Source organism: Lathamus discolor, chromosome 4 (assembly GCF_037157495.1).
Source record: "Lathamus discolor isolate bLatDis1 chromosome 4, bLatDis1.hap1, whole genome shotgun sequence".
NCBI classification, from domain to species: domain Eukaryota; kingdom Metazoa; phylum Chordata; class Aves; order Psittaciformes; family Psittacidae; genus Lathamus; species Lathamus discolor.
In genome coordinates, this window is record NC_088887.1 from 114,327,283 (window position 1) to 114,351,982 (window position 24,700).

The window sequence follows — 24,700 nt, forward strand, 5'->3', positions numbered from 1 at the left end:
CTTTGCCCTCTGTTGTTGTGATGCTGAAAAAATCTGTGGCCACCTTGCTGAAAAATACCCACTAAAAACTTGTTTGTTTTGCTTTGCTTTTAGCCACGTCTTCTGAAGTGGGCACATAGCAAACTGGCACTGCTGCCAAAAAAACCCAAACAAAACTGTTAATCTTTTTCAGTCTTAGTTCAAAGTAAAAGCACTTGTTCGGGAAGATGCATGCAAGAAAGTTTGTAAAAGTAACAATAGCTGAAGCTCCTACGGACATTTGAACAGAATAATAAAAGCAATCTAAGTGTTCTGCAAACCTAAAGACAACATCCTAATGAGAACACTTGAAATAAAACATCTCTGTGTGTAACACAGCTATGGCCCATGCAGATTACACAGGTTCCCTAAGGGAGAATATCTTGGTTTCTTGCGAAAAGGTGGGGACTCTTTTGGGTGGTGCTGTTTGTTTTAAACAAAGGCATCTTTGTTCCTATGTACCCTTTGGTACATAAAGTGCTTGTGTTGTTATCTGTTTTTAATCACATTGCCCAAGACACTGGATAAGAACAACAAATATAAGGGTTTCAAGCTATTCCAGAGATCAGACTAAATGAAGAAAAAATCAAAAATAAATTGTTTGCAGGAATGAAGTACTTTTCCTCATACTACTGGGAGAAGTACAGATAAATTCAGAACCATTAAAAAAACCTAAGAAAGTTGTCAGGTAACAGCATGGTCTGACATTACTACAGGCTAGTAATGGGCACTGCACATACCCACTGCTACCAGCAACTCCATTCCCTCCCCCTGCAGTCACAGAATAAATGCATAGAACTTCAAGGCTGTAAAGCTGACTGATCCAGCAAAACTCATGTTTCTTCAAAACAGTCATTCAGAAGTGCAGACATCCTTCTCTTTTTCTGTGAAGAGTCATCTGAGAAGACACTTGGTTAAGTGACTGTGTGGAAAGCCAAAGAGCCTACAAGCTGAAATGGCAACTACCTGCATTTCTGTGAAGACCAAAACATCATTAAAATAAACTCCTTCCAGAATGCTACTCAATGAATGCCTCAAAACACTTTGGGAAGTTACTGTCCTGTAATGCAACATCACATGCACTGAAACACGGGGAACATGGAGTGAGTATATGAAATCAAGAACAAATTAGATTAAAAAAATGAAGTACCAATCAGCCTTCCAACTAACCCGTTGTTTTGCGCTATTACTGAAGGGAGGATTTCACCTCTCTACCTCTTGATGATACTCGTCAAAACTGGGGAGTGTCAAGCAACGCCAGTTTGTGAATTCCTAACTAAAAAGTGCTGCAAAGTAAACCAAAATTTTTCAGAAAGTTGGCCATGTGTTACTGTTTTACTGACTGGTTTTCACCAACCACTTCCTATTCTTACTGCACCCACTGCTGATTAGTCAATTAAGGACCGCAAGGAATGTTACTAAGGCACCAAGCCAGCTCCCCAGGACACTATAAAAATCATGGGACTGTTTACAGCAAGCTGTTAAATCTTTTAATAAAATACTTCATAGACCAAAGATTAAAGACTCCCTGTAATCATTTTTTACCGTAATATGGAGCAAGCATCCTAGCACCTTCCCTGTCAAGTATCCATACAGACGTAAATGCAAATACAAGCGTCCTAAACATATATAAAGCAGAAGAAACTGTAATAGTTGACTAAATCAATTACATTAATCTGTATTGTAGTACTCCTGCAACACACACTGTATTTTCTTCATTTTCGATGAATGGATTTTCTCTATTTCCATTCTCTGCAGAAAACTGAAAAGCAAATCCTACAAGGACACTAATTCTGAAATCCTTCTTAGTAAGACTTTATACTCTGTTTATATAAGATTTTATAGGTACCTGCATGTTAACAAGTATTGTAAACAAGAAGCAGAGTTAGTGAAGCCCTTTATCTCCATTCCCCTTTCTTTTCCTCTTGAATAATCATCCCAGGTCCTACTCACAGTCTCTTGGCCCCATCACAACAGACAAGTGCTCCCTGTTTGATGCCAGCTAACCAGCCTACACAAACAGCTGGCATCAGTGTGACAGACCTACACTTTCACACCCCTGACTAACAATGTTTATTAAAAGAAAATAACTATGTCACAATTCCGTTCTATGACACCTATCTTGGAAAATAGCAAAGATTGTCTCTAAAAACAGACTGCTTTCTTCCTCAACTGGTACATTTACAAGGCAACAGAATCATCGGGCACCAAGCTGAGCAGCACAGGGTGCAAAAGACCTTGCATATGCTACAGTTCTTCACTGTGGACATTCATATCAACAGGAAACAATTCACATTTTCAAGGAAAAAGAAAAAGCACAAAGAAAAGAAAAAGCTGCTAAGAAAGACAGTGCTAAATATGAACAGTAGGTTCTCTGTCAACTTCACCATCATAACCCTCTGGATATATTCTGTATTAATGGCATTATTGTGTCATATCAAAATGATTCCACTGGTACTTTGTGCAATATTAAAGAAAACAGGGACATGTACTTTCATCTCAGATGTCAACAGGTATTGACACACGTGATGCGAGATACACTAGCTGCAATTAGCTTCTAGTGAGATCAGTTTGATCTTCTAAATATTATAATTAAATTATTAAAATTGTAAGATGATATGGATGACTTCAGGTTTTTTTCTTCAATTCCACAATAACAATGGAACAAATGGTTTTAAAGAATTAAAATTATTAAAGAAACTAGAACTATACTTTAACCAAATTAGTAATGTATCAAGGGTAAAAGTAACACTAAGAGCTTCGTATGCATTCCTAGACATTACTATCTGAGAAAATTATGGAAGCTGATACAGCGTCATCTGGAAAAGCCAGCTAATGCTCTGTACTGAGATAATCCATAATTTTATCTCCAAACTGGCCTAGTATGTGCTTTTTATTTAGGGAAAGTTCAGGAATGTCCATGCATACATACAGATGTTAGATGTTAAACTACATTAATGATAACAGAATGTGAGCTGTTTACTTTTATTACTCTGTTCTGGTTTTTTAATTGAGCACAAATGCTAAGAAACATTCCCTGAACACGTATATTTTTGTACTTGAGTGGTGCAGGGAAAGATAGCAAACAGGATTCCTTCTAGCACACAGCAAGAGGGAAAGCTGCATTGCGAGTTCTCCCTCAACAAGAGCACACCAAAGGATCACGTTGCAGATACGCTCTCTAGGAAGCTTGCCTGAGAGAATATGCCAATCATTTCTTTATTTCATTTATCAGTTACTAGCGGTCACAGATAACATCTATAGGCATAGCTCTAATATCTTTTTGACAGCAATTATAGCAAAGAAATTACTATCTTCTTGATAGTAATTCTGTCCCACAGGGTCATAATTTTCCTTTGGTGCACTGAAATGACGGGAAGGGGCTGACAGAAGTCAGGGCCAAAGGAACTGTTTTTCCAGCTGGATGGCTTCTTCAATTATATTCACTACACAGTCACACAAACACTTGTACCAACACAACAGGGAAGACTGGGTATTTTCTTAGAGGGTCCAAGAAACACCCTACAAATACACAATTAATATGAATACAAAAACATTCTTTTAGGTGCCGCTGAACTCCACGAACTACCTCCCAGTTTTTACACTGACAATAGATGGGGCACAAATCTGGCTCTGAAAACCACTTATTAGCTGAAATTTTCTGTAGCACAGCTCCTTCAACTATTCCAGAGCTAAAACACAGCAGAAAATCTTACACTGCTGCAGACTACACCCTCTCTCTTAGAATCACAGAATAATAGAATAGGTAGGGTTGGAAAGGACCTTAAGATCACCAAGTTCCAATCCCCCTGCCATGGGCAGGGACACCTCACACTAAACCATGCCACCCAAGGTTCCGTCCAACCTGTCCCAACACCAGGGATGCAGCATTCACAAACTCCCTGGGCAACCCATTCCAGTGCCTCACCACCCCAACAGGAAAGAATTTCTTCCTTATATCCAATCTAAACTTCCCCTGTTTAAGTTTTAACCCATTACGCTTTGTCCTATCACTACAGTCCCTAATGAAGAGTCCCTCCCCAGCATCCCTATAGCCCCCCTTCAGATACTGGAAGGCTGCTATAAGGTCTCTTCTGCAACGACTTCCAAGTGCAATAGGCAAAAGCCTCCACAAAAAAGTATTACATATTCTAAAAATGAAAATTCATATTATATTATTAAGGTAATGAAAAAAACTTATTTTTCTCCAGAAGAGACAAATTGGAAAATAAGCAGAATTGTTCTATAAATTAAAATAAATGGAATAAATTAGCACCTTCTACAAAAATTGAAGATTCACCCAAATTAACCATGAAGGTAAAATTCACGTCCTGAAGAGAAACATGTGCATACGTTGCCAGTAAATTACATTTCAAGCATCTACTTAAGCTTGACAATATTCAAGAAGTTCCAATTTCTCTTCACAGACTCCACAATGTGAGTCCAAACTGAAGAAACATAGATGACTAGTGTACAGGCAACTGTATGTTACGCAAATTTCACTTGCATAGACAAAGCTTACTCTTTTCACAGTTTGGGATCTGAGACAAATTCCAGGAGGATGAAAAGGAAGCAGGAAGACAGTGAGGCTGAACATACTCCAGAGGAGGGCCACGAGGATGATCAGGGGACTGGAGCACCTCCCGTATGAAGACAGGCTGAGGAAGTTAGGGCTGTTCAGCCTGGAGAAGAGAAGGCTGCGTGGGGACCTGATAGCAGCCTTCCAGTATCTGAAGGGGGCCTATAGGGATGCTGGGGAGGGACTCTTCATTAGGGACTGTAATGACAGGACAAGGGGTAATGGCTTAAACAGGGGAAGTTTAGATTGGATACAAGGAAGAAGTTCTTTACTGTAAGGGTGGTGAAGCACTGGAATGGGTTGGCCAGGGAGGTTGTGAATGCTCCATCCCTGGCAGTGTTCAAGGCCAGGTTGGACAGAGCCTTGGGTGCCATGGTTTAGTGTGAGGTGTCCCTGTCCATGGCAGGGGGGTTGGAACTAGATTATTTTGTGGTCCTTTCTAGCCCTAACTATTCTATGATTCTTCTAGAAAAGCAGCTACCTTTTTAAGCTTTTCGAAGTAGATGTTTTACCAAACCAGTCCTTTAGATCCCTACTTCTCTTACCTTCTAGGCAAAAGAGGACTGCTGCTGATGCACCGCCCTGCTCAGCAGACCCTTTGTGGCGACTTCAAGGTATGAAAAAGTTTTGCTGGTGGGGACGTAAAGATCTGTCATTGATACCTCTGCCTTGCATACAGAATAAATTCCCTAGTGATGCACTCAATAACAGGAGAACAAAGGATGAGGTGTTTTTTCTTTTGTCCTTTTCACTCATTTCTCATGGTATTTGCAAATGACTCAGATCAGGAAATGGACCAGAAAACTGACAGAAATGTTTAGTTCTATTTGAAATAAGACTTGAGATGTATTTTCTGGTTAGTTCTGAAGAAGGCAGGACTGACAATTGCATAAGCGAATAAAATAAACAAAGAAAGAAGTATCTCCTTTCAAGGGCTGAAGGTTTAACCTGCTGTTGAGGACTACTAGGTCTGATCTGCCAAAAATTTTAAAGGGTGTTGTGATATGTCATTGCAATTAATGAATCCCAGGCCCCCAAATAATATTGACTGAATTTATTTGAATTAAAGCTACTTAGAGAGCCCTCCTTGAAGGCAGCCTCTTCTCATCCTGAGCTTCCAGGTGTCTAGCCTTCCTTGCTGCCCATCTCTGCATCTTTTCTAGTCAACGTAATGCTTTCAGACCAGAAATGCATAAAGTATTCAAAAGGGGGGTTCAGCAAAAAGGCAGGTGATTTGTTTTCCGTAATTTTCCCAATTCTATAATTTAGCTTGACTGCCAGTAGACATTAAGCTGACAGTCTAAAAAACAAACATACACTAGAATCATAGAACAGTTTGGGTTGGAAGGGACCTTTAAAAGTCATCTAGTCTAACTCCCCGGCAATGAGCAGGGACATGTTCTAGATCAGGTCGCCCAGAACCACATCCAGCCTGACCCCGAGTATCTCCAAGGATGGCACATCTACCACCTGTATGGGCAACAGTATCTTCTTAGTTTTCAGAATACCATTAACTAAAGACTGTTTGTTGTTCAACAGAAAGCTCATTTACTTAGCAAGTAGGTATTTCCAAATTACTAGTTTGATGCAAGAAATCAGGAAGTCTTTTCAAAGAAGTTAGTTTAACAATAAAGTATATGCTTCCTTAACTGGTCTGAAGGATACGTGCAGATCATCTTAAGTGTATGGAAAAAAAAACCCCAACACCCCAAAAATAACTTTAAGGTGCTTTTAAGTTAACTTAAACCAACTAAAATGGGGGGGGGGGGGGGGGGACGGACGACATGACACAGGGTCCCACACAAACAAACAAACAAACCCTAAGAAAAGCTGACCCTAATCACAAAGAGAAGAAACCCTCTTCTTTGTGGTGGTGCTCCTTCACTTGTAGTGTCTCCTTGCAGGCAGGTTCCTACCAAAGAGATTCATTTAAATGCAAGAACCTGGTATGAGAGGTGAGAAACACTGAAAACAGTTACCAAGTATATAAAATCAGCATTATACACTATATTTTGTCATTTTAAGAGAAAGTTTACGTGAAACAAAATGACATCTGCAAGCTCTGCAGTTTGAGGGTGCTAATATAAATGACTTCATAATATTCCCCCTTTATAAACTGAGTAATAAGCAGCACCTGTGGATAAAACTCTGCTTATTCTTCAGATGGAATCTGTAACCCACTTCACATTATAGGGAAAAGGTTAATTCTGCTCAACAACATGCTGTGTCCTTCGGTATCTGATTTTATGTACCATTCCATGGATAGCTGATTTTAACAGTTCATTTATTTTTCTTCAAGTGCAGCTTTTGAAACTTGAGTATTTTGATGCTATCCATGCAAGCAGATAGCATCAGACCCCTTGTGTGAGGGCAAATACAAAATCACAAAGAGAACATCCAGCTAATACAAAAGAAGTCAGTAACAACGAGATATGCTCTGAAGCATGAAGATTATGAGATATAAAGAGACAGACATTAAAAAGAAAAATATTCATTGAGCAAAGTACACAACTATTCACTTCAGAAGTTTTGTACTATCATATAAAGTATTTACTATTGGTCAGGAATCCAAAGTAACCAAACACATCTCACTGAATTCACAATGGCAGACTGAAAAGCCCTAGGACTATTTATCACTTGCCAGCAACTCATAAAAACTTGGGTAAGTAGCAAGGAATGTAAGAGTCGAGACACCTGATTCAGTTTGGGATTTAGTAAACTTTCAAACTAATCAGGGAGCTACACTCAAAACAACACATTCAGTGCTTCAATTGATAGGGAATCTCGAGGAAAAAGAAACCAGCAGCATGAACCAATTCATCTATTCTTACGTCAACACATCATAATCCTATGAAAGGAAAAGGAATTAGTGTTTTATATCACTCCCAGCACATTTCTGTTTGTTATGAAGGTTACTAACAATATCAAATGAATAGGAAGCATAAATAATGCATGAATCTCTAAATAAAAAAGCGTATCACTGGTTTAACAGAAACAATGTAAATTCAGCAAGAACGGAAGGAAATTATCTCAAGTAAGTTCCCTTGATATAGATCCAAATATTCACATGAAATTAAATTATAGCATCTCTATTGTTCCCTAATAATCGCTGAGAAATAGAGGTCATTATTTTGCATTCCCTGGTGGCTTGTTCCTGAAAGTCATTTGAAGGGCAGTGGGGATGAACTGACTTTTTATCCGGTTTGTTGCTACTTGTAAACCCAAAAATCAGAGCTGCTTGGTTCAGTCATTTTAATGCACCATTTACCAACAGCATCATCAAATTACCAACACAATGAAATGACAGATATCAAACATGAGGCTGTATATCATAAAAAACATGTCTTATGAGTTACTTTCTCCTTTATTTGCTTTTTAAGGGTAAATGTTTAGTGCATGGACTTTGTTTTTTCCAGAATTTTTTTTAGCATCAGGAAATAAAAGGATAAAAGAAACTGACTTATATTAATCGCCATATTATTACTGCTGCCAATAATAATGGCTGCAAAGCTTTAGACAACAGAACATTTATGTGAAACACAGTTCTATTTAACCTTACACTGCAGTGGTTTTTCCAGTAATACTGTTCATAACATCTTGTTTCGTTAGCTGCTTCTGAAGAAAACAAAACGGAGCTCCTTTTGGTTCTTCATGCAAGAACAGAAGACTTGCTAAGCACCTCTTAAACTATTTCCTTGGAAAAACATAATTTATGCATTCAGTGGGCAAGCACTCCAACAATCTCTGTGTTCATCAAAACAATAATGGTAATTATGAAGAATTTAATAAGCATCAGATGAGAAATAAATTGGTGATAATATATATACTTTCCACATTAAAATTTCATTCATACCCTTCTACACAAGCTCATAAATTAGTAATAAAAATATCAAGGCAGGGAAATAACACCATTAGCTGGTAACTAAACTTAACATTCAATACAGTATGTGCTGATACAATACGGTCTTTTACTGTCACACACTTCAAGAATTAAAAGGAAGTTGTAAATGGTATGATGAAATGTGTCCATAAGCAGTCTCGACTAGATATTTTTCTCCAAGCCTTCCACAAAATGTCAAGAATTTAAAACAAACAAAAACCAAAAAAAAAAAAAGCCAAAACACCAACACCTTTTCCAAATGTTCTCTTTCTATGCAGAAGCAAAGGAAATAAAATTCTTAAAGACCTGAATGCCCCGTCTCAAGCTTTCCCATCAGCTCAGAACTTTTCCGAAAATCATCACTAACCTATAAACTGGTTGGCTTGAAGTGCTGCCGGCAGAGAAATCCAAGTGTATGCAGAATGCTTCATACTTCCTCAGAAATGAGCAAAAAAGCTTTTGAATATTTCACAGTTAAATCACAAGTTTGTCAAACAGAAAACCCTTATTACTAGCAATCTGTTCAGCATATAGCATGGCACACTGATCCTCACAAGGACCTCTGGTTTCTACAATGGCACACAGAAACCTGCAGTAAGAGAACTGGAGAATAAAAACCAGTCATCTTTGACAAAAGTGATACTTTAATAGCTTAATTCCAGTAATAATTAAATAAATTCCACCAACAGGCAGATCAAACTTTAAAAGCAGAAAAATCTTAAGTTAGCTGATTTTTTCTTATTCAAATATTACTACTATGATAACTGTGTGTCCTCGATTTTCTCAGCATGAGCATTTACCCTGAAGAGTAAACAGACTGGAGTTATTTCAAACTCAGTAAAAAGCTGGATGCAAATAACTTGCCATGAAGAGCAGCTTCAGTATTCAACAGCCACACATGAATACTATTTCCCACTTTGTTTATGATGATTTGATGGTTGCATTCGGCTGAACTTAACATAATACATAAAATACTTTTCCATGAGACTGAAATCTCACCCAAGACTCTGACCCTGCATTAGGATCCAACAGCTCAGTGTATTGGTTTTGCATGGCAAGATTTTGGTAACAGGGTTACAGAGGTGGCTTCTGTGAGAAGCTGCTAGAAGTTTCCAGATGTCCAATGGAGCCAGTTCCAGCTGGCTCCAAGACAGACCCACCACTGGCCAAGGGTGAGAATGGTCTTTTTTCACTTAATAAAATTTATAGGGTTTCTCCCTTTTACTCTAATGGCCTTCCTACAACATACAAAGTAAAATGTCACATGGGAAGATCAAATCGTAAACCAGAGAGACCAGAAATTTCTAAGAGTAAAAAAACAGAATGACTCCTCCGAGGAAAAAAAAAAAAAAACAAAAACAAAAGGGAAATTACACATACATATTGGGACAGATTAACCAGTTTGAAAAGTAAAACATTCACCTATCCACTGTTTTTCCTAATAGCTCACAATAACCTTTAACTTAAAATGGAAAGCTATTAGTTTGAAACCTCGTTTAACTAAGTAATTACTAAGTTGTCTGGTAAACATCTTTAAAGTGGTACTGAACAGTCACCTCACTCCACCTACCAGGAAAAAAGTGTTTAGCACGAAGCAAAAAGATTTGCACTTTTATAGGTTCAGGTGATACTAAGTACGCGACTGCACCATATAAATATTTATGAAATAGAGGGAGACCAATTCCATGGTTATTTACTCCTAGAAATAAAGAGAACTTCACATTCCAGCCTCTTCCTGGATTAATGTTTGCTCCAATCTGAGTCAGAAAATCCTTCTCACCTCCCTAAGCACCCGTAAGAGGAAGGAAAACCAGCCATAGTCATTATTGGATGGATTAGAGATAGTTAAACTTTCACAATTTTTAAAAATCCCCCTCCTGAGGTTAATGCTTACCTCAACTTCTTCATTCACTATTGACTTCCAAGGAAGAAAAAAGAAAACCAGTTTCATTGCTTATATGGATTCTTTAAAAAATATGTGTACACAAAGACACCTCTAATTTCTTTAACGAAGCTACACCCGTAGATTCATCCTTATGGAAACAAAGGGAGTAATACCATAATAAAGAACAAATCTGACAAGTCTGATCTATAATGTATTCTGCAAGATTTCTCAGGGGTGATGAATATGCTTTCTCTTACCACTTCTTTATCATATTCTCAGATTTCTAGGATACATTCACTGAATGACACTAATAAGTGTATTTCATTAAATAAAAATACCGACATTTCCACTCCAAGCTCTTTGTTTACGGTTTACTTTTTTGCTGTGCCTTGTGACTAACGGGGCATGATGGGCGAAAGGAAAGGTACAGCAGCACTCAAATGTTATTTTGGGATGGGGAGTGAAGAAGCAGTTTTTAAATCAATGCAAAAACCATTTGGCTGAAAACCTCATTAAAAATTGCCACAGTGTGTGCTAGCACATCTCTGCCTTTACAGAATTCCAAGTGATTCTTATGAAATACTTAACACCTACTACACAAATAGGAAAAAAAAAAAAAAAAAAAAGAAAGAGCACTTCAGGAGGAATAAAGTGTACTATTTTATATAAAAAGAGGCCCAACGCAACATAACATTGCCAGCAAACTTACCAGTCGTCTCCTCTCCTCTTCAACAGCAATGAGAAGCCGAGCAAACTCTTTCAGTGACTGGGCTGAAAAGAAAACACAAAACTCAATGTCCTGGTCAGAACCAGAAGAGACCGATATCTGGATTCAAGCTGTATTGATAAGATCCTATTCTTATATAGTACTTCACTAAAATCAGTATTCATTAAATGAGGCCCAGACTGAAGCAAGCAGCAGGTCAGGAGCATGTAAAAGACAAAGAACCTGAATGTTGAGAGTCACGTGTATTTTAGACACAAATTTTTCATCAGAACATGCCAAACTGATGTTCCAGAAATGTGCAAAGATCAGTCTCAAAACAAAGAACTCAACAATCAGCATCAAAATTTACTTTAGCACTAGGAGAAGGCAACTGAAAAGAAAATACTGAGTTATGCCTATTAAAGTGCATTAACAAATATTTTCAAGAACCATGCAAAATATTCAGGTAAAAATTTGAAAGGCATCACTGTAGAAAAAATTCATTACTTATGCCAAGTGTTTAGGTTCAGCAGCTCTTTGGCTTTATGTTTTACAAGGACAAACTCTCAGCTGACGAGAACAGATGACGGATTTATTAGCAAGCTTTGAATTCTGTTACAACTGTGAGAGTCTTTGCTCAAAACTGCCTTCAAATATAAGTCAAAGGGCTATAGCAGATGTCAAGTGAAACATAATAAAAGTATAAACCCATAAAAGAGGGCAAGAAAGGGGAAAACATTAAAAAACTATTAAGACTTCATTCTCATATAAGCAAGTGGTGCAAATCTCTCTAGAAAAATCTATCTTCCCATTTATATTACTTTCTCAAGGGCATATGGGTTATTCAGAATTCAGCATACCAGTTCCACAATCAAAAATGCCACAGAAGAGTCATGTGAGAACAGCTAAGTATCTTTTTTCACTTTCTTCTGATGCATCTAGCAGCAATTGCTGCCAGTGTCAGGATGATGAAATTCATGGTTTAAAGCTCTCATCTCAAAATGCAGATTCATAAATCCTACAGCTTCTCAGAACAAACTTGATGAAATCTAAATTATCTTTGCAAGAGGGAAAAAAACCTCAGGAAACACAACTTGCAGAATTTCTCAAAAGAACAGGCTTAGAAAAGTCTCCCCAGTTAAACAGCGTACACTGCTGAGAGCATGCTAACAGAACTCTTGTCCTCTTGGCTTTTTTTCCATATTCTTCAGTGTTTTTCCATAATGTGACAGTCTCCAATAATATGGCTTCATATTTTCCCAACTTCCTTGAAATTTTTAACAAAATCAGCACATTTTCTAGGAGATCTGCTATGTTCCAATACCTTCTGAGAGGGAACCAGTACCCAGCTTGCCTTAACTGCCTTATCTGCATTCATGAATTGATACTTAATTTTTGGATGATACTCAAATAACTTTTATTCTTTATCCCACCTGGACCTTGCAGAAGTCACCCTTGCATTCTTCTTGCTCTCTTTTAACTTTTACAGCTGAAAAGCACTTCACTGTTTGTTCCGACTTCCATGTTTTCCAACTGTAATTCTATACCTGCTTACCTTGAGCTGTAAGTCACTCTTTACTGACAAATTCTTTTTTCCTCATTACTCATGAGTTTTTGTTTAGTCCAAATACACCTGGTAAGTTAAATGTCCATCCAACTGGGTCCTGAGCATTTTCCTTTATTATTTTTTCCCCAAGAGCATAAAACCTAAAAATTTTGCCACTTTTTAAGTAAAAGAAATTCTAGGCTTTCTGCACAAACTTCTGAATTCTTTGACTCGGGCTCAACAGCTGAGCCTTTCAGTTACTTACCAGCTCAGTCTTTATCACTTACAGCTTGATAATCAAGAACATAGTTTACTATCCACTGAATTAACTCACTCTCTTACATTCAGCTTATAATGTCCCATCAGTCAAAATCAGGAAAAGAAATAGAGGTGGACGGGTTAATTTACCTTATAAGAAATCTGTTAAGCATTACATTAAAGAATAATTATGTAGCCATTATGAAATCCTAAAAACTAAATAAAAAATGAGCCCAACTATTTCATATTTTCACACCGATACCCCCAAATTTAACAACTATCCTTACCTGTTGAAACCAGGACAGAAACAGCTCATCCCTTGCACATATGGCAGGGTGATTCTTTCCCCACTACTAAGAAAATGTTAATCTTTTCAAATAAACTAGATAAACATATTGTTTGAATTCTATTACCTATTCAGGGAATTAGAATGCACTTCAGAGAAACAGCTGACTTTCTAGTAAAGCCAGCAAGAGAAACAGTTTCCAGATTATTTCAGTGAAATAACTGGTGATTTTTAACTGCAAGAAGATGTATTACTGCAGTCGCATGTTAGAACTCCATTCCTTCTCCTTTTTTCTACTTTTTTTACTGTGAAGTCACTCACAATGACAGAGTAATTTCAAATTTCAAAAAGAAATGATCATACCAAGCACCATCATACCAGACATCAACCTACTCAAATGTCAATTTTCCCTACCCACATCAAGCCTTATGGTGTTCTTCATTTTGGCTCCTGATCACATCATTAAAATCATCCTTAATACAGCAAAGGCTCATGATTTTTTTTTCTTCATCATCTGCAATGAGAAAGCTAGCACTTCACACCATTCGGCAACCAAGCACAAATACTGACACTTCCCAGCCACAAAGTATGGACAGGACTGAATCTAAATCAAATGAAAACGGTGTGGGACTGGCAGGCAAAAGCAATGCAGTTGTGGAAAAAAAACCAAACCCAAACCCCCTCTGGTCAGGTAATATTCAGTATTTTAAGAGCAAATGATAATAAATGAAGAAAAGCAAGAATCAGAAACCTCACAGAAGGATGGCAAGAAGGGACTGTGAGGAGGAGGAAAGAACAATCTAATAAGAGAAGCTTCTGATTAACCTTCCTAATATTCCTCCTTCAAGGCAGAAACAGATTTTTAGTTTCAAAGTTGAAATTTTTGCTTAGGATTTAAGTAAATCCAAGACAGAAAGAGGAAAAAGCATTAAAATGGCATGTGCAAATCAAGATTTTCTTCAACGCTTAGCCCTAATACAAAAGTACTAAGTATATCACATATACAGTGCCTCAGCCAAAGATAGAAAAGCTGTCTCCATCTTCTCTTCCACATGGTTTCAGCTTTGAGGGATTATAATGCCAAAGTTTCATTAAGAACACAAAACCTACACTCCAAACACTAAGACAAACCGTTCCCCTGGTCCTAGAGACACCGCAATCCTGACTGCGCCTCCACTGTTCCATGCCTAACACTCACCACATCCATCCTTTTTGCAACAGTAGGTGCCCACAAAGCCATGAACCATACCTTCCCATCTCCGGAGGTTCATGGGGAGAACAAGTGACTCCTGTAGTTCAGACACGTGCAAGGATGCACAGCCAGTACACAGAGTTCAGCAACACTGATGTCGCTGGTGACCCCAGTGGTTATTCTGTCCTTGCAATGGCACCACACAACATCAAAAAATCACTTTACCACCACCAGCTCTCCTACAACACCGATGAGTAGGGCAGTACTTCCGAATCCTTCATGTTATTACACCCTTCTTCCCATACAACTCCCACTCAGTGTGACCTCATTAAAAGCCAGGGTCTGTCCCTACAGAACTTCATCTGCACTTGACATTGCAGTGGGACTGGTGGCAAAGGCAAGGCAAGGCAGCCTGCGCTCCTCTTTTCCCTTCTTCCTCCCCTCTTTTCCCACAGCCCTGCTCTGGTTGCAGAGTGGTGACAGCTCTGCCTCACTTGGGGCCTGGGCTGGGAGGATGTATGGGTACATAGTTTTGCATAGTTAAAATACAGAAGATTTAAAAATCAGAAACATTTGTGTCAGATGTGGCCTTCTGCTCTGTCAGGAAGGCCAGGAATTACACACAGCCCTCACAATCTTTCTTATTAATGCTGCAACAACAGTTTTTTTTTCCCCTCCCCTTCTTTTTAATCAGGGTACAGAAAAAAGAATAAAAGTGAACTTTCTTAATACAAAAGGGGGCGAGGGAAGGAAGAGTCAAGTATTGTACAAGCGGAAGTGTCATGGGAATGTGCTGATTAGAAGCAAATTCTGAAAACATAGCAATAATATAATGTACAGTATGAAACAGAACTTAAATACAATGGAGTTCTTAATTATGTTCAAGAAGCATGATTGCTATTGATAAGCCATTAAGTAATACAAAGTCCTGCCTTAATACATTATTTCAAGCCATTAGGAGATATTAGCTTACAAAATCCATATAGTTTTACAGTCTGCCTTTTAATTAAGGGCTATTCAAAGGAGTTGTAAGATACACTTAGCATTATGATGGAACTGATGTCTGTGACAAGCAACACCCAACAAGCAAAAACAATGGTATATATACCCAGCTGTATACTTGCACAGTCTCATTCATCACAATTAAAGCAGGTAACCAGCTGTTTTCTCTGGAGTGTTCCCAGAGAATCAAAAGAGAACTGAAGCTTAGTATAGCACTAGGTAAACGAGGGAGAAATGAAAAAGGATTAAAAACTCCTCATTCAGCTGAAATTCTAGGATGCATTATTAATATTATTATTATTATTATGCCTCACTTATGCTCTAGAAGTCTGCTATACTGCATTGACGTCAACCCAGTGGTTCCTAGCTAAAAAAACATTTGCTTAATAGAATCACAGAATGGTTTGGGTTGGAACCCTCCTGCCATGGGCAGGGACACCTTGTACTCTAGACCACATAGCCCAAGGCTCTGTCCAACCTGGCCTTGAAAACCGCCAGGGATGGAGCACTCACAACTTCCCTGGGCAACCCATTCCAGTGCCTCACCACCCTTACAGTACAGACCTTCTTCCTTATATCCAATCTAAACTTCCCCTGTTTAACTCATTACTCCTTGTGTCCTTTCACCACAATCCCTGATGAAGAGTCCCTCTTCAGCAACCTTGTAGGCCCCCTTCAGGTACTGGAAGGCTGCTATGAGGTCTCCATGCAGCCTTCTCTTCTCCAGGCTGAACAGCCCCAACTTCCTCAGCCTGTCTTCATACGGGAGGTGCTCCAGTCCCCTGATCATCCTCGTGGCCCTCCTCTGCACTTGTTCCAACAGTTCCATGTCCTTTTTATGTTGAGGACACCAGAACTGCACACAATACTCCAGATGAGGTCTCACAAGAGCAGAGCAGAGGGGCAGGATCACCTCCTTCGACCTGCTGGTCACACTCCTTTTGATGCGGCCCCAAAATAAATAAATATACACCCCCCCAAAAAAAAAAACCCAACAAAACAACCTTGACACTTTTTTTTTTCAATAAACTATATAAAGTTTTTGTTATACTTGTGTAGAGAATGCATCACCTTGAAACAGCATGTCTATGTTACTGAAGCTACTCTACCAGTAATTGGCTTAATTCTGAAGTGTACTGTGTTATACTGCGCTCCTGAATGTTACATACAACAGGCATGACACCATTTTTATTTTATTGGAAAAGGAAAGCAACATATTTAAAACCTAGAAGTGGTATTATATAACCAGTGCTTAATTCAAAGGCATAAAGCCAAGCTTGGAAGGTAACGTCCAATCCGAGATGGAATGGAAAGTTACTTTGGAAGACAGAATAAAAATAAATGCTCTTCTCTGTGAGATGGACTGTTGGTTTAATTTACACTTACACTTAAAAAATGCATACGCAATTTTAAATCCTCTGAAGTACACTAAACAACATTTTATAGCATTCCAAGCAGGTATCAGCACGACCTTCAGATACCTGAATGCCAGCATGGAAAAAAATATACGATGATCAAAGAGCTGGAGCATCTCTCCTGTGAAGACAGGCTGATTTGGGGTTGTTCAGCCTGGAGAAGCGAAGCCTGCAGGGAGACCTTACAGCAGCTTCCAGTACCTAATGGGCACCTACAAGAAAGCTGGAGAGGGGCTTTTTACAAGGGCATGCAGTAAAAGGACGAGGCACAACAGCTTTAAACTGAAAAAAGGGAGATTTAGGTTTGGTATCAGAAAGAAATTCTTCACAGGTTGCCCAAAGAAGCTGTGGCAGTGTTCAGGCCCAGGTTGGATGGGTTTTGAGCAACCTGGTCTGGTGAAAGATGGCTCTGCCCATGGCAGGGGGGTTAGAACTCTCTGTTTTTTAAAGTCCCTTCCAACCCAAACCATTCTATGATTCTATAAATACAGAAATGTCATCTGGTCTTCTTGCTGTATAAGTTGGGTATCTTGCTGTGTAAGAAGCAAAAATGCACAAGCCTGCAGAGATTTCATTACTGGCGAAATGCCAGGACTGTGCTGTTCATTGCTCCCAACACACTTTGGGAGGAAGGTCAGTCAAGCCTCTCTCCAGAACTGGTCATATCTAGCATAGATGTTAAAGCAGGCTCTGAATTCATGCTTGAACTTTATGAACTTCAACAAAAGCCTCCAAGTGAGTTTCTGCCACAAAGCAATAGATAACTAGATCAGAATTCAAGATGGACCTGAGACCCACAAGGAAATTTCCTAAGGATTAAAACTTGTTTACTAGACGCAGTGACAAAGCAGAAAAAGTGTAAGACCATGAGTGCTGGGAGATCTGGGAAAAGAAACTTTATTTTCCAGTTCTAAAATGAAAGTATCACAGTTACTAATTTACAGATCTATTCTAGAGTTTATAATAAGCAGCATTATCTGCAGCTACAAATGGTATTTCAAGCAGTTCTTCAAAAAAATGTAACATCAAATAAAATTTCCACCCTTCTTTCTGCGGCTTTAAGCCTTATGGGGTGGGGGAGGAATGGGACTAGAGGAGCAACAGATGGTTTCCTAATCAGACAGAAAAATCACAATTCAGATTAACAGGCCACCACAAGTGCCTCGAATAAAGAGACAACAATCTGCTTTCTCAGTATTTTCTAGCTAACAAGAATTTTGGGTGTCATAAAAGCCATCTGTATTATATCTACAACGTATATAAGAATATACTGTATGTATACTATGTGCATGTGCATATATATATACACATATATATATACATATACCTATACTGGATCTTTAGTGTATATTGGAAAGTCACTCACACTGATGTCTCAAAGTATCACCACTATGGCAATTTTCCAACACGCCAAAATGTAAATCCAAAGGAGAACTGTCTTGAAATGAGGCTCCTTATTTCAAGACAGGTTCAAAGCTTCCCATTCTCTATGTCTTTCAATATATTGGCTATATATTTCAATATAGCTTTATCTTATACAAGATAAATTTCCTTTACTGCTGTCACAATGTGGGCTGATATGTTCACAATTCTTTTTCTTCACTTTTCAAACTCACTAAAGCCTATAAAACATTAAATGTATACAATTATCCACAGCTTTAAATGGAATCACAGTTTAGCTGAAAGGGAACAAGCTGCAGGATCAAAACCTTAGTCTGCAAGCTGAAAGAAAGAATAATTTGGGCCATTTATAAATATTCCATAACCAGCGTTGACTGGACATACGTACTGTTGTAATAAAAAAAAAAAAAAAATAGTAGCATAAGACAAAGACAACATATTCCTACAGAAAACAGTATTTTTGTTTAAACAGTTTTTCAGGAAAGATATATCTGGACAAGTACATGTCTGTTAAATCTTCTGAATTAATTGCTCAGGGTTTCATTTTTTGTAGGCTGCTGCTATTTCTTCTGCTACTTCTACTATAGGTCCGCTTTCCTCACTTTCCAAGTGGCAGATTTTTTGGAGAAGCTTCATTTTGGAACACTGAGCTGAGTACCATAAGTAATGTTTACTGGGAAAGCAGAAGAGAAGACAAAATAAGAGGAAATGAGTACAGGATTTGAAACCATTGTTTTTCTTACCCATTTCATTCTTTTCTAGATTTCCTTCTCAAGTTATTAGATGAAACAGAGTAACTGCTTTCTGTTGTTTAGGTTTAATGTAATATTGCCTAGGTATTTATGTAAATTCCTGTCTGTAAACTAACAGCATACCAGATGTGTTTTAAATTTAAACTGGGTATTGCTGTCAAAAGATAAATCATGTTAGAAGACTCTATTGTGGCAGAAGTCAGAATATCAAGATAATGGTTCATTTCTTCATGGGGTTTCAGTCTCGTTTAGATTTGGAAAATTAATTTTGGATGAGCTGCCTTATGCTCCACTTGGTTTCTCTTAATTCCCTAATCTGAGTATCAGATTTTATGGATCTGGAATAAGGACCTCATGCACTCCTCTAGTCCATGTTTACCTTTAACACAACCTCATAAGAACAGGAAAAGAACCTTCCTACAATGGAATAAAATGTACTTCTGATAGTAAAAGACATGGGCTGAAGCAAAGACTCAACTGTACTGCATGGAAATACCATGACACTCTCATATTGACAGCAAATTCTGCCAGGAGACAGTAGTTTAAATTCACAGCCCAAATAACTGCAAATTTCCTTGAAGACTTCCACTAAGGGAAGGCACACGAAGGTAAAAGCAACTCTGTCTGGTCTGTACTGCTCTTACAACAGAATCAAGACATACTTAAAGCAGACAAAGTGAAGCAATTCTGGACTCAAGAAATGAAAATCCTTACTTTTTGCTCCACAATTAATCTGGTAATTATACTCTCCAAGGGCTTAATCCACTGCTTTTTTATCAACGAGCACCATAATCTTTTAGATTTTGAAGAAATTTCTACCTAATCCAGATAGAATTTTTAACTCTGACAAACTAAAAAACTAAAAATTCCATCCAATTTCAAGGATGGCTTACCCTGACTTAACACAGACATGCTGATTAAGAAAAATAGATAGCAGCTATTGTTTCAGTGTTAGATCCTCCCAGGAAGCACAACTTCCAGTGGTAATTTTGTGTCCTATGGCAGCTCCCACCTTGAACTGTGAGGAAAGGCGCTTTGCCAATTTTTTTTTATTCTTGAAAATAAGCGTGCTACCTTACAAAAATAAATCCAAATTTTCCAAACAAACCCATTATACATCAGGAAGGAAAAGCATGATAAGAGACAAAGAGACACTGATGAAAAGTGCCCAGTTTAAAACTTCTGCAAAGAGATTACAGAAATCAGGAAGCAAGAAAAATCACAAGACTTTAATGTCTAACTTTATGTTTCAAGGACTACGATACCTTTCTCCAAATACAATCACATCTTCCACTATACATTAGCAAGCAGAGAACTTTATCAGAGCACAGCTACTGAAATCCATGTAACTAAAAGTAACAAAACAAAACAAAACCCAAGGCTTTTCTCTACTTCATTTGAGCTAAAGCACTGTAAATGCAATGATATTTTGTCCTACGCATCATGATGTGGAGCATATTAGCTCTTTACAGGATTAGGACAGGGAGATGGTATTAATGCTCCAAATTCCCCATGAAAACAAAACTTGTAATGAAACTATCACAAATACAGTAACAGTCTCTCCACCTGACCCTCGTGGGTTATGGCATTCAATCCCTATGTGGTTTTAGGGACTGCTCCACATGAACAGATTCCCATGAAAAGCTCTTCCTTTGCTGGCCACACATCAGGCACATGCAATTCCCCTGACCAGTCTTTGGGTTTTGTCACACTATAAACACAGGACAGACCAGTAGAAGAGGCCAGTGAGTTCCATAGTAATAATGGAACCTCCTGCCTGAGCAGGCGTCAGGCACAGAGCTCATGTGCCTCAAAGCACAGATCTCACACGCCTCACAGACCAATACGTAAAAAATGTAAGGCAGCAACTCAAAATCTGAGCTTAATCAAAGCCCAAAGCTTTACAAGACATGCTTCCAAGTACAATATAATATGTACATACCGTATCAAGCAACTGGAATTTTAACCCCAAAGTATTTTAATCTTGCAAAAGTTAATAAGCAAATACAGCAAGGTATTTTATGAAGGTTTTTTTCTAAACCTTCTAAATGTAAAGCATGAAATGTAGGGCTCCTTGCAGGAGTAAAAATCCTTTTCCCTGTTATAAAACTTTATTGAAGTAAACCTTTGCCAGCAAAGGTATCTAAATCCAGTTACAAACAGTACCATACTCAAGAATTCTTTGGTATAAAAAGTAGCTATTGTGTCACAAATCTTTAAACAAACAAATATAAGCCTTATACAAATGTTAAAACAATACTTTCAGCCAAGACGTTTGCGCTTTCCACTCCTTTTCCACAAAAATCTACAAAAAAAAAGCTACATGTTTATACAAACAAAGGCTTGCAAGAAAGTCAGGTTATCCAGAATTTCCAGATTCGCTGTCAGTACTTGTCAAACACAATACATGGAGAGACAACCTTAAGGCATGCAATGCTACACGATTTAAATAAATCCAATTACTTGACTTAATACCAGTAAATTGCCATGACCTCTTCATGCAGAACCTCACAAAGACAAGTAGAAAATTCTAAATGGATCACACAAGGGCAGAACATTTCCTAGAGTCCTGAAAGACTTTTAAAGTTTATAATGGCTGTCTATCCCACTGTACGTTAGTAAAAACAAAATAAACCTACAGCAAACAATTTTTCAAATGCCTCCACCATACTTTTAACAGTTCATAAAAAAGACATCTGCAATGTATCTATCCTGTGTCAGAATCACCCTGTTCTGCTCTAATTATAAACACAGTGAATATTTTGAAAACATATAATTCAATATGGAAATTTACCTACCTTCTGCAGCACGAGTTCTTCAACCCAACAGTTTTTCAATACAACACTAGCAGAGCTGCAGCAGAAAAGCCCACTCTAGACTTCTATTACTCCATAGCACCTCTCCCAAAATGCGGCGTCACGAAATGATAGCAGAAACATTTTAAATCTTCTAAGCAATTTCTTCTATTTGATTAGGAATATGGGAGAGAATGGATCACCCTGGCAGTCACTTTCGCTCACAGAGCACTATATCAAAACCTTCCACAAATGAGTGTATCACTTTTCTTGTCTCTCCCCTGCCTTTACACTTCTGTGAAGGAATGGGGGCTTTTGGGACTAGTCACAAAAAGTATTTTATTTTCACCATGGTCTCACAGAATAAAGAGGTATCATTTCTAGACAAGTGGCCATTAAGAAATACTGCATCTCCATGCCACTGCAAAATAGGGTTTAAAATTATCATATTCACTAAACAGAAATCAGCCTCTGATGGAGCCACAGTGCCCAGCAACCCTGCGGCTGAGCTCCATAGCTGCATAGCTCAGCAGGGAGTGGGGAAAATTATTCAATACATGATCTTTTGTCCAACAGGTACAAAGTGATCTTTAAAGTGCTTCTGGAGACCTACTTTGACACCCTAGGAGCTTGAATTGGTGCCCACTGAAACTAACAGCATAACTTCCTATACTGTGAAAGTCCACTTAATCCAATTAATCTTTACCTTAACTAAATTAATCGTTAACCTTTGACTTGGACAGATCAGACTTCTCAGGAGTTGACTGATACTGAATCCCACTAGAAAGAATCACAATATAAATTTACTACGAACACAAATCTTTCATTGTGAGAAAACAATGGCTACTTGATGCTCAAGTTTTTTGAACAGCTGAATAACAAGACAATGTGGGAAATAACATATTGTATGTTGCCCAGTGGTTAAGCTGCAAAAGTAATATTCAATCCTAGCATTCCATAAACAATGGAGTTAGAATTATGACTACATTCCATGCTTGCCAATCCACAATTCTTCAGAGGCACATCCATGTTTTAAATGAAAGGAAAAAACACTGATATTTCAATCTTTCCAGCTGTACAAACCTTATTTCTGTGTGGCTCTTTGCAGGTGCTGAATTAGCAGAAATAAAAGCAATGTGTTCAGAATACAACTGAGAGTCATTATTACTATTTATCTGATTTGTAAAATTTAGTGCATTTATTATGTGAATGGTGAAACACTTTAATTAGGAAAAATATCATCTAATACTTAAACAAATGTTAGGTTTGTCATAATTGCTTTGTTGAATTTAGGCCTACAAAAGGATCAAGGACTTCCTGTGCTTAAAACCCCAATCTCTACTAAGGATTTTGATTTTAGAAAGTACAAATCTTTCATCTTATTTGCTCAAACCTTCAGATGAATATCTCAGAGCTCCATTGATCAAACCACTACCTGTTTCTGAAAAATGCCTGCTGCCCAAGAGATATACTAACTTGACAGCTCTACAATGTTTTGTCTTTTTACCAGACGTGTATGATATGCAGCAACAGTACATAGCAGTTATTTTCAAACCAACTCTGTAAGACAATTCTCTAGCCCTCAGACTGTCTCCCCACAGGCATTCGTACTTCCACTGAGACACCCAATTCTAGAAACAACAAAGCTAAGTGATAAAGGAGGGAAGAAGTATGTTGAAGTCATAGAACGAGAACAATAAACTAGAATGCATCTAGGCTAGGCTGGACAGGGCCTTGAGCAACCTCATCTACTGGGAAGTGTCCCTGTCCACAGCAGGGAGGTTGGAACTAGATGAACTTAAGGTTCTTTGTAGCCCAAGCCATTCTGTGATTCTATGATCTACAAGAGTCCAAAAGATCAAACTATTAATGATGGACAAAACAGATACTTCATCCATGAGTGGCATGGACTTGCTTTCTCGTCTACTCAGCTGTTCAGATCAAATGGTGACTCATTTAATCTCCTAACCAGAATGCACCAGGACAAACCAAAGCTATTGCTGTCTACTGCCTGTCTCAATTACTTCCTGTAAACAGTATTTGCTCCAAGGCAAGTGGCAGTCTGAGACACCAAACTTTGCAGTCCAATAAAATGAACTAGAATGAATTTTGGACTCCTGCAGAATACCAGGTTGTAAACTGAAGCAACTCAGGAGATCTCTTACTATTTCCAGCTACTCCTTCCATGGAAGGAGGGTAAGACAGAGAGTAACTGCATCAGCCACACCAATCTGATTTTTCTTTATTTGAATAAGCATCTTAAGGTAAACAGGGAATGAAACATGCAAATTCTAACAACCTTCTGATCCGTATCTTGGAGAAGAAAAAACTAGGTCTGTGCTGTTGATCGTATTCAAACTTCCCCTCCTGCACAGATAAAAGCCTATTGCAACATCACTGTATTTCCTGCTTTGTCAGCCTCATTTGACCTTCCACAGCAAGGACAAGTGCTCTGGGATGGACCAACAGAATACCGACCTTCTCTTTCTGGTGCAGATGCTGTTCTGAAGGCTCCATGAGACGCTAGCACCAGCATAAAATCACTCATTTCTTGCAGTCAAGATACAACAGTGCTCCGGAAACAGGTGGCTTTTGTTTAAATATGCAACAGGAATTAAAAAAAATAATGGTAGGTACAGATTTAACCGATTTTAAACAAATACTTTAGGCATTTCACACCCTGATTGTGCTGAGTTCCTCCCATAATTTGTTACTGTTTAACTTCTGTAGATAAAATTATTCCAACAGGAATACCAAAGATTCAGATCTTACAAGTAGCTTATGCAAAGCTGCTCTCAAGGTCATCTAAAAAGTTAATCTTAGAATTCATTCTTCCTACAGAAGGAAAAGCAGCTGGCAAATCTAGGCAGGTAATTACTGTGCAAAAACAGAACACAATCTTTCTATGCAAATTCACTCTCAGTCGCAAATAGCTTTCTACGCTAATTCAGGACTCAACCATTCCCCACCCATCCAAAAAAACCG

The 24,700-nt window shown here is 38.2% G+C and overlaps 1 protein-coding gene across 1 annotated transcript in view; it reads right to left on the minus strand.

The window, feature by feature from the left end:
• The window catches only part of ARHGAP42 (Rho GTPase activating protein 42), a 158,315-nt gene that overhangs the window by 91,096 nt on the left and 42,519 nt on the right, over positions 1-24,700 (minus strand). The window contains exon 3 of the mRNA XM_065678712.1: positions 11,072-11,133. Coding sequence (XP_065534784.1) covers positions 11,072-11,133 — 62 coding nt within the window. The remainder of the gene's footprint in view (positions 1-11,071; positions 11,134-24,700) is intronic.